Raw genomic sequence first — 14,220 nt, 5'->3', positions numbered from 1 at the left:
AAGGCAGTCACAGAGGACAGTGGCTGCAGATGTTGTAGCTTGGGCTCCAGCCTGGCCCCCTGGTTGTACCATGAGTGGATGGCTTCGGCACTAGGATAGGTTCGTAGAAGCTCGATGCTGTTCTGAGAAGAGTATAGGCTCAGCAATGGGCTCCCTGAGCATTGCTCTCCCAACTATGAGGGCGGTCCTGCACCCCACCATTCTGCATTGTTAGGGGATTTGTAGATAGAAGAAGAACTAAACACCTAGCACCACACCCACACCCCGCAGATTATAATTGTGGGTAGATGTTTGACGTCTAGCTTGTTGATGCCCACATCCCATTTACTTACTGGTAAGAAATTTATCGATATGGAAACCCTAAGGTATTAAGTCAGAATCAGTTTGCCTTGCCTCAGGTGTAAGGTAAACCCAATGAAACATGAAATGAGAGGAGTGAATGGAGAAGATCGGCTAAGAATGTCTATACTGGATTCAACTGGGAGTGAGGCTAAGCTGACTGGGAAGCAGGGAGTGAACCAGTGAGCTGTAAGACAGGCAGTGCTGAAGCCAGTGTGGCCTGGCCTGTGGTCAGGCATGAGCTTGGTAAATGCAGCTTGTTTGAACATCCTCCTGCTGTGTTCCTGACTGACGGATGGTTTCTCCTGGGGGCCTGGTACTCCTACCTAGGCATGCAGTACCACAAGCTGACCGAGCACTTCGATGAGAAACCTTTCTCCTGTGAAGAATGTGGGGCAAAGTTCGCAGCCAACTCTACTCTAAAGAACCACCTGCGCCTTCACACCGGGGACCGCCCATTCATGTGCAAACACTGCCTCATGACCTTCACACAGGCTTCTGCCCTGGCTTACCACACCAAGAAGAAGCACTCGGAAGGTGAGGGGCACCCTTCTTTTTCCTGCACAGTGCCACTCGGGGAGCTAAACCCCATTTGGCCGTAGGCAGGCACAGTAGTTGGAAAAGTAAAGCATAAGTAACCCCATATGCATGGGCTGTAGAATGCTCCCCAGGAGGACTTCAGAAGAGTGGGCTAGAGCAGAAATTAACATGCATCCTGGCATTGTTGGCACTCACAATAGCCTTGGAGCAAGAGAGAGAAGTGATGGAATGCTTCTGTGGCTTGGCTGTGCTAAGTGCAAGGTGACTATTCTGGAATTCTGTGCTCTTGAACCTGCTGACCTAAGGGTTGGGGAGGGGTAGAGATGGGTGGAACCCTATCAGTACATCACTAGGAAGCATCCTAGGATGGTGGAGGAGACCATGGTGGGACCAGTCCAGTGACTGGTCAGGGAAGGACTCAGAGCTCCTAGGTGTGAGTAGCCATGCCTCCATCACCTTATCTGGCTGGTTTCCATGGCCTCAAAGCATCTTTGTCTAAGCATTCCCTCTACCCTTTTAAAAAAAAAAACCAATTTACTTATTTCTATGTAAATTGGTGTTCTGTCTACATATATGTCTGTGTAAGGGTGTCAGATCCCCTGGGACTAGAATTACAGACAGTTGTGAGCTGCCATGTGGGTGCTGGGAATTGAACCTGAGTCCTCTGGAAGAGTAGCCAATGCTGTGAACCGCTGAGCCATGTCTCCAGCACCCTCTTTTCTTTTGAAACTAGACCGTAGCAGGCCGCTTCTTTGCTCAGCAGTGCAGTGGCTTTTCATCTGCAGTGGGAGTCTGAGTCCTGAGAGCCTGCTGGGCTGACCATGATCGTGCCCGGCACCACTCTGACCTCTGTGCTCATCACGCTTGTTCACCCACACCCTGCTGCACGCACTAGTTTCCTTGCCAGGCCTCAGGCCCATCAGGCACTTTTGTCCAGGCCTTCTGTGCTCGTTTCCTATCTCGGGGCCCTTCCCTTCAGAGGGTTCTGCTCCTCTTCCTTCCCAGGTACACCTTCTTGTGATGGTTCTTTGGCCTCTTTTGTGAAAACTGCTCTCAACCGGTTCTTTTGTTTTATAATTTCTCCTCATGCTTCCCCTGTGAAGGGCATCTGCATCATAATTCGTTATGCGTTAGAGCGCAAGGCTCTGTGATGACAGAGTTGCTAGTCTTCCCAGAGAACTTAGAACAGTACATGGCAACAAAAGACCCTCAGGAAACACTTGCTTGCCAGGCCCATGGTGGCCCTTGCCTTTAATCCCAGAAGCAGAGGCAAGTGGATCCCTGAGTTCAAGGACAGCTAGGGCTATACACATGTGGGACAGAAATGGAAAGGGCCATCATTGCCATGTGGAAACTAAGGCTGGGAGCAACGGAGAAGGACAGAGCTGGTGTGTGCTGTTCACACCATCAGTGATGGACTCAGAGGGATACGCAATCCAGCCAGAGGGACATCCTTAGTGCAAATGAGCTTCAGATGGACCACAGAGAGCTGGATGCAGAATCATGAGGGGACTACATTAAGAGGCAGTGTTCAGAGATGGGCTGTCAAAGGCCAAGATTTGCAGGGTTTTCTACTAGCCAAGGAAAGGACTTCAGTTTTCTGTTTTCATGAATTAATAAAACTAATAGCTTGAAATAACATGTGTTATTACCAGCAGGGAGTAAGTAGTTATTTTTAAAAGGGTCCTGAATGCTAAAACCAAGGTTTCATCTGGGATGGTTTCATCAGGAGACTCAGTTTATCACCGAGAAGCTTCTAGATGCTTCCTTGGCTCTGGGCCACATCACCCCAGCCTCTGCACCTACTGTAGGCCTCCTCCTTGGACTCTACGTCCTCCCTCTTATCTGGGATTCCCCTAGGTCATCTCAATAGAATAGTACAGTCTCTCATCGCAAGATACTTGACTCGGTCACAGCACTGACTATAAGAAGCCACCAAAGAGTTTGGATGAGAGTGATGATAGGCCGGGGTTTACACTGTGCATATGTGTTTGTATGCGTGTGCATACTTGTACAAAATCTTACTCAAAGCCTGGTCAGTAAAAAAATGGGAACAGGGCTGCTGCTCTAGCTGAAGGGGGCCTAGCACTGGGCTTGCTGATCTGCAACCCTGCTCCCCAGTGGCTGCTTCCTGGCCTGGGAGGAGCTGGGATCCTGGTGTCAGATGCCAGGTCTCCAGTCTTGCTCATCACTTATTTTTTTAACTCACGTTCTCATGCACATGGGAAAGTGAAGGATTCAAGGGCTGTGGGCTGACTGCAGTGGGTCACTAGAAGGCCTTGTCCCCTCTGAATCCCTAGCTCACCTTTGTAGTAGTGGGAATCCATGTTAGATTTAGTTGTGAGACAGGTCTCCCGTAGTCTTGGCTGTGTTTTGCAAGATCACACTGTGTTTTACAAGATCTAACTCACGTTTCTGGACAGAAGGACCTATCTCTGGCTGGAAGTGGAGTGGGCTCTTTCTCTCTGCAGAAACCTGATAAATAAACGGGTTCTCTTAGAGACAAGAGCTTTGTTCCCCATCCAGTTGTGCTCACCCATTGTGTGATGGGTTATGATTGCAAGGCACCTGCGTTTGATGAGGTGCCTCAGACTTACCCAGCATTGCCCGAGGTAATGTCACCTGCCAGTGACATTTCTCTGGTGTGTGCTTTAGAGTTGGTTCTGTTTGCAGGAGTGCCGTCCGTGTTCAGTACTGCTTGTTCTCACACGCTCACATGCATTTGCAGGGAAAATGTACGCATGCCAATACTGTGATGCTGTGTTCGCCCAATCCATCGAGCTGTCCCGGCATGTGAGGACCCACACTGGGGACAAGCCGTATGTCTGCAGGGACTGTGGAAAGGGCTTTCGGCAAGCCAATGGCCTCTCCATCCACCTGCACACCTTTCACAGTACGTACATACTGCGATTGCAGTGTCAGGCACCACAGGCCATGCTTGACACTCAGGAGACCTATGACATAACGAAGATGTCACTGTGCCAGAGCTGGGCTTCATTCTGGGCCTTCTCCTCACTCACAAGGTTGTGAAACCCGCAATCTTTGAGTCCCTCCTTAGCATATCTCTGTGTGCTTCCTGCTTCTCTGTCCAGCCTGTCTCCTTGTCTCTTTAGCTCCCATCACAGTGTTTGACTAGCAGAAGCAAATTATGTAGGAAGAAGTGAGGATGGGTAGAAGGATCAGGAAAGAGTAACACTTAATCTTCAAACTTAATCTTTGATACCCTAGAGCCCACTGGCATACCCTAGAGAGCACCATTCACACAAACCCAATGTTCAGGCCCCACTTTTGCCTGACCGCAGTGTTGCTCATAGAAACTGCCAGAGTACCTTAAAAGACAGTGTAAACCTGGCAATTCCATGGGGAAGCTAGCCAGAGATTCTGAAGGTTTCTCTGGGCAGGATTGCTGAGTAAAGCAGAGTCACTCTATATGCAGGTGAAGCTATGACTTGGACCGTTCTTGTGGACAGAGGATTTTATTACCAAAATATTTTGCTTTCAGTTGCTTTAAGAAAAAGATTGATGTCCTCTGTCATCTAGATGGCAAAGGTGTCCATCAGCAGTAGTTCCTATTTTGAAGTCCCACTGAGGAGTTGGCATGTCCATGGATGTATAGATAAGACCTCTTCCTAGTTAGATCCTTGAAAAAGGTATGGTTGATCTCTAAACCTTGATATTCCTAATCTTAAGGTAAGACTCACACTAGACCCTCCTCTGTAAAGAGTTCGGTTTTTCCTCCCGCTGCCTGGTCTGGTCCCGCCACCGCGCCAGCCCCAAATAAGCACACCGAGACTCTGTATTTGATATAATCTGTTGGCCCATTACTAGTTTCTTATCGGCTAGCTCCGTGTTAATTATTAAACCATTTCTATGTATTTCCACTTGGTCTTACCAGCCAGAGGCGGCTGGTGGTTCTAGTCTCTCCAGACTAGATGGATCTTGACTCTCCTTACTACTTCCTATTTCCTCCTTGTCTCCTAGTCCCTCCTATCTAGCTTTCCTATTGGCTTTATTCATTAACCAGTATGAGAAACATATACAGAATGACATCTCCCATCATCTCCTCTTCTGAACACACCTGCCCAGTGCAAAGGCTTTCTTGTTGGATCTTAACTGGAGACCAAAAAATTGTCCCCTTACTGCCCCTGGCAGGAGACACAGTGACACTCTAGAGGGTATGATGGGAAGTGGAAGACAGACCTGTCACTGTGAACAGGGAGAACAAGCATGATACTCCCTGTAAGTAGACTCATGTTGGAGGGAGTCTGACATGTAAGACGGGAAGCAAGTGGTAGAGGTGAGCAGTTTGACTCTGCACAAATAGGTGGTGAGTCCAAAGGCTTGGAGGGCTCCTGCCTCTTGGGGAAAGGAAGTAGAGCCAGATTGTTGTCACACTGACTTAGCGTCCTTGGACTCTGGCCCCACAGGAAGTCTGAGCATCCTTTCATCTTGCTGTGTGAAGCAGTGGCATATCACTGACTGCTGCTTGTGCTATTGTCTCCCTCTGCCCCCCCCCCATGGATGCCCTGCCTGGAAGCAGACATCGAAGATCCTTATGACTGCAAGAAATGCAAGATGAGCTTCCCTACACTGCAGGATCACCGGAAGCATATCCACAAGGTGCACTCCAAAGAATACCATCCCTGTCCCACATGTGGGAAGATCTTCAGTGCCCCTTCCATGCTGGAGCGGCACATGGTGACCCATGTTGGAGGGAAGCCCTTTAGCTGTGGGATCTGCAACAAGGCTTATCAGGTGCATGCCCCCATCACTGCCTTACTCCCCATTGGTGTTTGTTTCTTGCATGTTGTCCAAGTTTGTTTCCAAGATGTGACAGACCATTTGACTTTGAAAAGGCATGGCCTGGAGTATACTCAGTGAGCATACACTTATCATCCATGAGGCCCTGGGTTATATCCCCAGCAGACTTTAGTCAGGTGTTTTTTGGTCTGCCAGCTCACAAATAATGACATAGAGATTTATTATTAATGTCGAAAACTAGGCCTTAGCTTAGGCTTTTTCCTAACTAGTTCTTAAAACTTAATTAACCTCTTTCTAGTACTCTATATTCTATCATGTGGCTTGGTTACCTTTCCTCTGTCTTGTATGTCTGATTTGCTCCCTTGGTGTCTCTGCATGCTTCAGTTATCTCCTCCTACTTCCTTTCTCTGCCCAGAAGTCATGCCTATACCTCCTGACTAACTATTGACCATTCAGCTCTTTATTAAACCAATCACAACAATGTATCTTCACACCATGTACAACTATCCCCTTTTTGTCTAAACAAAAGGAAAAGTTTTAACTCTAACACAGTAAAACTATGTACAGTAAGAATTATATACAATTAAACATATATAATAAGAATATAATATGGGTAATAATTATACTCACAATGTCCAGTTCATTTATATTTGGCATATTTGGAGAAAATATTCTCTATTATCTATCTTATCTTGATGAATTTAAAGTTTTATACCTAAACCACTTTTTTTTATCATGACTTTATTATCATCCTTTAAACTCTCCTTTTAGACCTAAAAACCTTTTCTTAGATAAACAATTTAAGCTTTTATATTTCTCAACCTTATAAACTTTACATCTCTTGTGTAAGTTTCTATTTTGAATTTGATAACAAGAAAAACAAAAACAAGAAAAACAAAAAAATTATCTTGTCTTCAACTCCATTAGAGACTGGAGAAGGATATAATATTACCTGAGTAAACAGGAAATATAGGGCAAACAACTTCCAAAATTATATAAATGACAGAGACAGCTGGCTGCCTGGACAGTCCTCCAAGTTTCCTCTGCAATGTTGTGGCATCCATCTTTAGCCTATAGGCCCAGCATACAGACTTCTATGAAGCAGGAATTTTAAAGGACTATCCTATCTTGTCTTGGCAAAGTTCAGGAGTCACTTTCTTTTGTGTTCTGCTTGTTCAATTTGGACAGCATTTTGTCAGCAGTTGAGGCAAGGGTAGTTTATTTACCCAGTAGCTAACCTTGCCACAAAGAAATCTAACTCTGTATGGAGAGTCTTTGATGCCCATCATCCTTTTTTGAAGTAAATTGGTGCTTCCAAGAATAGATGTGTCTCACTGTCATGAAAAGCCTTATGTTATTAAAACACTTTAAATGCCATATTCTGTCAGTCTTTGAAGTGTTTGAAGACCTCCTGTCTATCTAAAATATATCTTTGTATGACATTGAAAACATACCTAACATGACTATAAGTTTGCTTGTTATAGATGACTAACTACTAACTCAGCCTTCTTTATTATCCTAAATAGCTTTCAAGGACTAAAACTTTACACTTTAAATTAGCTGCATAGGTACAGTACCTTAAGCAAGAGTAGAAACTTATGCACAGCATAACAAAAATAACCTTAAATTCATATCAATATACAAAAATTCATACCAATGTAAAATATTTGAGAGTAGTGGTTGTTCAAAAGTAGACTCCAAAGTCAATAATTTTATCCCATAATTCTTATATTATACATCCTTTTTTCCCATCAGATAGAGATCTCTGATTCTAATCTCCTTTGTTCATTTTTTTTTTTCCTGGCCATGACCAATAAGAACTTGTAACCAACCCCTCTAAACGATGACAAATATCCATGACCCATAGAATGACCAAAAACTACCCACCCCACCTCTTGGGATGTAGCCATCCTATTCTCTAGATTGCTTCCTGGTGTCTGGGAGGAGCGACAGTATCTTTAGGAAACTCTTGAAAAAATTGGGATAATGACTGACTTCAGGCCAGGGCCACAGGCATGAGGCTCCACTCACACTGACCCAAGGTGGGTGGAGCTAGCCGCCAGGCCATATATTAGCAGCTGAGAGTCTAGCCACTGCTTAGCAGTTTATGGTTTGGCTCATTTGGCTCATGCATCAGAGAACCCTGCAAGTGTGCAGCTGTAGGCATTTAGTAAAATCAGGTCCAGACCAAGAAAACCTCTGAACAGATACAGGTGCATAAAAAAGGTGCTTAGATACTAAAGAGAGAAAAGAAAATGGGTACAGTCATAGAGAAGTAAATCGTTTAAGACAATAGTCTTTAAAGAGAGAGTAAAATAATATACAGGGGAAAAGCCACGTAAAGATGGGAAACACAGAGTGTCTGAATCTTGTATGGTACTTAGTTGACTTTTAAACAGCTGCCTGCTGTTTGCTTCTCAGGGAAGGGCTCTGGGTTTTACTTTGAAGATCAATGTGTGGTTAAAGTGAAATGGCACAGAGGCCCAGAAAGGAAACATATCTGCCAGAAACTAGCCGTAGAGAACAACAGGCCTTGCTTATGACTAAATTTTAGACAGAACAACCTCTGATTTATATATGGAGGGCTGGTGCGGTACCAGGCCACACTCTGTGATGTGGAGTAAGACTGGGTGTGGTCCCTAGGAGCCCAAGGACTTGTGGAGAGATGCCCCCAGTGCACTTTTAGAGCTAGGCCCAGAGAGGGATGGATGCAGCTTCTGGCTTTGTTCCAGCAGGCCAGTCTACACACCCCAGGCCTCAGCAGCTCTGAGGTCCAGCCTAGTGTACTAAACACGTACATGTTCCAATCAGGCCAGGCTTTGACCCTAGTCTGGCTATTTGCTGATGTGGCCCTGGGCAAGTCCCTAACTAACCCTTCTGTATGGCAATCTGCCTCCACAGGTAGATCCTTCCAGCCCCACTTAAGCTTGTGTGAGTGAGGACTCACTGAAGGGTTCACTGAGCTCTGCCTGTAGCGGCCTCTCCCCTAACATCAGCCTCCAGGGGCATAAACTTGTCTCAGAACATCCATCATTGCTGGAACTGTCTAGAACCTAATATTTGCCAAATGCCTTGCAGCAATTGTCTGGCCTGTGGTATCACAATCGGATCCACCACCCAGATGTGTTTGCTGCCCAGAACCATCGGTCACCCAAGTTCTCATCACTACAGTGCAGCTCCTGTGACAAGACCTTTTCCAACACCATCGAACACAAGAAGCACATCAAAGCAGCGCATGCAGGTGACGCTGGTGCAGCCGAGGGTAGACGGACTCGTGTCCTCTGCCCAGGCACTGTGGTGATTGCCTCTGCTCTGCCCTAGCTCACCAGAGGAGGCCACACCCATACATCAGGAGCTGTAGTTTAAGTGGCAGCACTTCTCAAGCCCCTTAGCACAGAGCAGTGCAAGCTCCAGCCAGCTCCTGGAAAGGGTGTCGGCTTTCATGGCAGATGGGTCCCGGTGGGAGTCTTGGCTCTAGCACATAGCAGCTGCATGACCTTGGCAGGTGACATCTCTTTTTTCTGAGTCTGTTTTCTTCCCTTCAGAATGGAAGTTATTAATACCTCCCTTGCAGGTACATTTGGGGTTAATCACAGCAGCTGTCAGTTACAGAGCATTTCCTATGTGCGGGGCACCAGCCGAGCACTTTGTATATTTTGTCATTTAATTCTCACAACCCCCTTTGCATCCATAGTCTGGAGCAGATCAGTGCTCTCTACCAATAGGTTACACAGATCTCTACAGGCACAGGTTTCTAACAGTTGGCAGATGCTATGTAGAATGTGGGTCCTCGCCCCACCCAGCCCTCTTCCCCTCCAGCTGTAGACGAGCCGTCCTTTGTCCTGACCACTTCTTTCCTTTCCCAATCACAGATCTAAAGTTCCATGAGTGTGACCAGTGTAAGGAGCTCTTCCCCACTCCAGCCCTGCTACAGGTTCACGTCAAATGCCAGCATTCAGGTCAGTGGCTCCTCTTCTGCATGTCTCTGAGCTCAGCAGTGGGGAGTGAGTCCTGGCTCCACCATTCACAGCCTAAGTCTTTTTTGGTCTTGTGCCTCCATTTTGTCTGGAAGATGGCAGGCATATCAGTCCCAACCTCATCTGAAGCCCTGGAAGCTTCAGGCCTGGCCCCGGTATGCAGCTTTGTGTGGGAACCATGACCGTCACTGGTGCTGTGTTTCATCCAATATAAATTGAACCACTTTTAAAGAAACATCAAGAAGGAAAAGTGCTGCCAACAAAGCTGTGCCTTTTTTATGGTTAGAATTTGTAGGCTATTCAAAGTGGTTAGTGGTTTTTTTTTTTTTTCTTTTTAATTTTTGTTTTGTTTTTATTGTTGTTTTTGTTTTTCAAGACAAGGTTTCTCTCTGTTAATAGCTGTTCTGGAGCTAGCTTTGTAGACCAGTTTAGCCTCAGACTTACAGAGATATGCCTGCCTCTGCTTCCTGAGTGGGTGTGCCACTACCCGGAAGTATTTAGTCTTAATTGATACCAATTTTTATCTTATCACTTATTCAGGTACATACATAAAAAAGAAAACATAAGACATAAATTAAGGGAAGACGAGCATCACAGAGTAACCACTGGTCCCTTTTCCAGTGTTACTTTGCCATCAGAGCATTGATTACAGGGCACAAGCTGTAGGGTTCCATCAAAGAACAGGAAGCCATTGGTTTTGTCTCCTGAACACTTTATAAAATTAGACTGCTTTTGGTCCCCAGTCTTGGAATGTAGCCTTCTCCCTCTTAGACTGCTGAATCCCTTGGAGGTAAAAGTATGCCCCATCCTGTTTAGAGATGTTCCCCTAAGCCACAGGCTCTGGTCCTGCTAGCTTTGATGTTTGTGCATATAGGTTGTTGATAATGCACCTGACTGCAGTCTAGACTGCAACAGTCAGGTGCATCCATCCCATTCAGAAGTCTCAAGATGTACTTCCTGAGGCAGATAGTAAAGCTCGGTGGTAGGCTTCCTGCCTAGCATTTCAAGGCCACAAGTTCAATTCCCAGCATAGGAAAAGGTGCTTCTGGGGTTAGAGGCAATGCAGTTCCATTGTCAGGCTGTCTGCTAATGAATAAATAGTGGGCACCAGTAGAGATGACTCAGCCAAAATCCACTGCAAATGGCACTGTGGTCTGAGGGCCCTAGCCTGCTGTGTATCTGCAGCTTCATAAGGAGGGTGTATGAGCCCTACATCTACTGCCCCACCCTCGCTGCTCCTCCCTCCCCTGCCCTGAGCCGTCATTCCCTCGCAGTCAGACAATGTCTTCTGCCTCCTGCAGGGTCGCAGCCATTCCGGTGCCTGTACTGTGCAGCCACTTTCCGCTTTCCTGGGGCGCTGCAGCACCATGTCACCACAGAGCACTTCAAGCAGTCTGAGAGCACCTTCCCCTGCGAGCTCTGTGGGGAGCTCTTTACTTCCCAGGCCCAGCTTGATGGCCACTTGGAGTCTGAGCACCCAAAGGTAATGGGCGCTGAGACCCAGGCAGCCGCCTCTCAGATGGTGCAGGTGAGTCTGGGGCCACTGTGTGGGGCTCTCCCAGGTCCCTGACATGATGCCCTCCTGATCTTTGCATCTCCGTTCTGCCTATCAGACAGCAGAAAATTCCTGTCTGTTGGTGGCCTCCAGATGGAGGGACGCTGGAACAGGAATTTGCCAAGGTGGGACAGCAGTTTCGCCTTCCAGCTCTCACATTCTCCACCTCCTGAAAAGCACTGTGAGATCTGGAGGTTTATCAGGAAACCCTGGAAAAGGCTAGCTGTACTCTGCTGGGCAAGGCCCTGGCTGGATAACAGTATGCATTTGTGTAAGCCGGTGCCTTCACTTACCTGGTGAAGAGCCTGCCTCTTGATATGTGATGGCCAAGCCTGAGCCAGCCTGTTTCCCTGCTGCTTTCCGCTCTCCCATCTTCTCCAGAGGCAGCAGACAGGAAAAGAAACTGGTTTCTGGCGGCTGTCAGTAGTTCCTAGAGAAGTTAGGGTAGGGTTGTATACTGATGGAAGTCTCTGTCCAGCTGTCACACTGTCCAGGTGTAAGCCAGCTTTGTTTTGCAGCCTCTCAGGAGCGGGACAGGTCATGTGGGCAGGATTCTAGGTGAGGCTACCATTGTCGTCCCACCTTGAGCTGCTCTCCTTCTGTCTTCCTAGAAACAAGATTTAGACAAAGTGTCTTGCAGGTGGAAGAGATCTCCAATCCTAAAGGAAGGAAGTCAGTTCACAGGGTAGTTTACAGAAGTACTAGAAATACCTGATACCTGGTAACTGGCTACCACAGTTAACTTATCCCCACAACCCTGCCACAGAGCTGAGCCTGCCTTCCTCCCCAGTGCCCATTCTCCAACCCTAGCTGGTCGTCTGGAGCCAGGTGGCTATGCCCTTGGGGACATACTGCCTTAGAAATGTCAAGGCATCAAGCTGTCAAAAGTATCAGCTTGGAGGTGTAGCAGGGACCACAGAAGAGCTGGGAAGGCCATTGTTAACAGTGTCCAGGTTTGTAGGGGCAGCTGTGGCCTGTGGAGGGGACAGGAGCCTGTGTCTGCCCCACCAGCCACTGAGCCAAGTGACTGAAGAGACTGGAAGAAGCCATAGTTGAGCCACCAAGCTGAGCCACCAAGAAGTCTTTCGGCCTCCGAGAGGTCCAAGCTCTGGGTCGAGCACTCTGTTTCCTTGTAGCTCTTGCATGGCGCTTACTCTGCAATGCCATCCCTGAGACAGGAGAAGCCAGTGCAAGCTGCTGCTCCAGTGTTCACTGGGGTGTAATCACAGAGTCCATGCACCCCGAGGTGGCGTACTGAGCGAAATTATAGCAATTTAGTGCACAGAGTTATTTAAATTGTCTGCCTGCCTCTCTTTTGCATCACTGGTGTATGAAACTTCCCTCTTCCCATTAGGTGTAAGTAATTGCTCTCCTCAGGTGAGAGCGTAAATATCATCATTACCGTGTGAGACTGGAGCCATGTAAATTCTGGGGAGCTCACTGTGGACACTGCCCGGAGCAGCCTTCCTGTCTTTCCTTTCAGGTGATCCAAGCTCCAGAGCCAGTGGCCCCAGCCGAACAGGTGATCACGTTAGAGGAGACTCAACTTGCTGGCTCACAGGTGTTTGTGACCTTGCCAGATTCCCAGACATCTCAGAACAGCTCTGAGCTTGTGGCAGTAGCTGTGGAAGATTTGCTGGACGGTACTGTCACCCTGATCTGTGGTGAGGCCAAGTGACTGGGTGCCCCTCTAATAGAGGGGGACTGTACTGTACCTAAGAGGAAGCTCACAGCCAGCCGGGCTCTGCTCTAACTATGGTCCCAAGTGGCAAGCTGCTCCGCTTAACCCCACCCTAATGCTCTTACTTGGAGATCATTGTTGTTTTCCTAGGACAGTGTGTAAGCCATCCCCTCTGACGCCAACACTGCCGCCTGTGTGGTAGACAGCCTCAGTCCTCCAGGCTGTGGCTCAGGCCCAGATTCTTCCAACCCCCCCCCCCCCCGGGAAGTCTGGCTTCTGAAATTGGAGTCTGAAGGAGTAGTTGGTGGGACCTGGTGGCCAAGGTGGCCAAGGAGATACAGCATGCTGGATACTCTCAGGAGCAGGGGGGTTACCTGAGCCCACAGACAGCCTGCATACACCACCAGTGCCTCTGCCTGTAAAGCACCAACACAGCCTCCAGGGAACCCAGCTTAGCAGCCTGCCCTTCCCCATCCTCCCTTCTGCTCAGGTGCCCCTCAGAGTTTGACTCTAAAGCAGGTGGCAATGTTAATAGTACAGGAAGCCCTCCTGCTCTGTCTTTCCCAAAACAAAGCTTCGGAGCATTGCTGCTGGGAGGTCATCCAGCTGCGTCTGTCTTCCTGGATGTTCTTCACTGCATTCCTTGTGGAGAGCTTCCCTGTGATCCTCAGGCCTTCCACGCCTTCCAGTAATTGAGGCTGAAACGTCTCCTCAGCCTGGAGACCTCTTGCTAGCTTCCTCTGAAGCATGTGATAGCCTAATGAACAGCAGGCCTGTGTCTGCATGTGACGGATGAGAAGCATCCCAGGGGGCCTCTGCTTCTCCTGCCACTGGCCCACCTGCCTGGTGCACGGCCTGCTCTCTGGGCTCCCCTGGCTGCAGGCTTACTGCAGATCGGTGCTCCATTCAAGCCTGAGTGTCACAGAGCCTTTTATCTTTAGTTTTTGAAATACAGTCTGGTAATTGATGGCTTGTGGAATCCAGTTGGAAGTGCAATTAGGTGGATGTTGGTTCCTGCTGCTTAGAGAGAAGGGCTCACATTTATCTTCCTTTCCTAGAAGCCCAAAGATCGAAGTGGGCTAGCACAGTTTTTGCCCATCAGGCAGGGCTCCCTGGTACCTAGTGTGGCTTGACTTCATACAGAAAGGAATGCCCTGATTTGGTCTGTTGCCTTTAAGCCACCTGCTATCAGAGATAAGCCTGCCCCTTCTGGCCAAGTGCAGCTCACACGACCATGTGCAGAGATGAGGGTCAAGTCTGGTCTTGATGAGGTGCTTGGTCACCAATCCCTGCAGCTGGCTCACTGCAGAGGACAGGAGGTATCGGTTTAACCAGACAGCAGTGTTTAATGCCACCATCCCTGCAGC

General features: G+C 48.0%; 1 protein-coding gene across 2 annotated transcripts in view; it reads left to right on the top strand.

Annotated features, from left to right (window-relative positions):
• The window catches only part of Zbtb40 (zinc finger and BTB domain containing 40), a 66,249-nt gene extending 52,417 nt beyond the window's left edge, over positions 1 to 13,832 (top strand). The window contains exons 13-19 of one of the 2 annotated variants that reach the window (XM_051173573.1): positions 670 to 876; positions 3,608 to 3,772; positions 5,420 to 5,634; positions 8,719 to 8,881; positions 9,513 to 9,599; positions 10,919 to 11,145; positions 12,656 to 13,832. In XM_051173573.1, the coding sequence (XP_051029530.1) occupies positions 670 to 876; positions 3,608 to 3,772; positions 5,420 to 5,634; positions 8,719 to 8,881; positions 9,513 to 9,599; positions 10,919 to 11,145; positions 12,656 to 12,850 (1,259 nt within the window). In that variant the 3' untranslated portion in view covers positions 12,851 to 13,832. Of the gene's footprint in view, positions 1 to 669; positions 877 to 3,607; positions 3,773 to 5,416; positions 5,635 to 8,718; positions 8,882 to 9,512; positions 9,600 to 10,918; positions 11,146 to 12,655 lie in introns of both variants that reach the window. The other variant, XM_051173572.1, reaches the window with a different exon arrangement.
• The last annotated feature ends 388 nt before the right edge of the window (positions 13,833 to 14,220 follow it).

The sequence above is a fragment of the Phodopus roborovskii genome, unplaced genomic scaffold, assembly GCF_943737965.1.
Source record: "Phodopus roborovskii unplaced genomic scaffold, PHOROB, whole genome shotgun sequence".
Lineage (NCBI taxonomy): Eukaryota > Metazoa > Chordata > Mammalia > Rodentia > Cricetidae > Phodopus > Phodopus roborovskii.
This window is presented reverse-complemented; position numbering and strand designations above follow the sequence as displayed.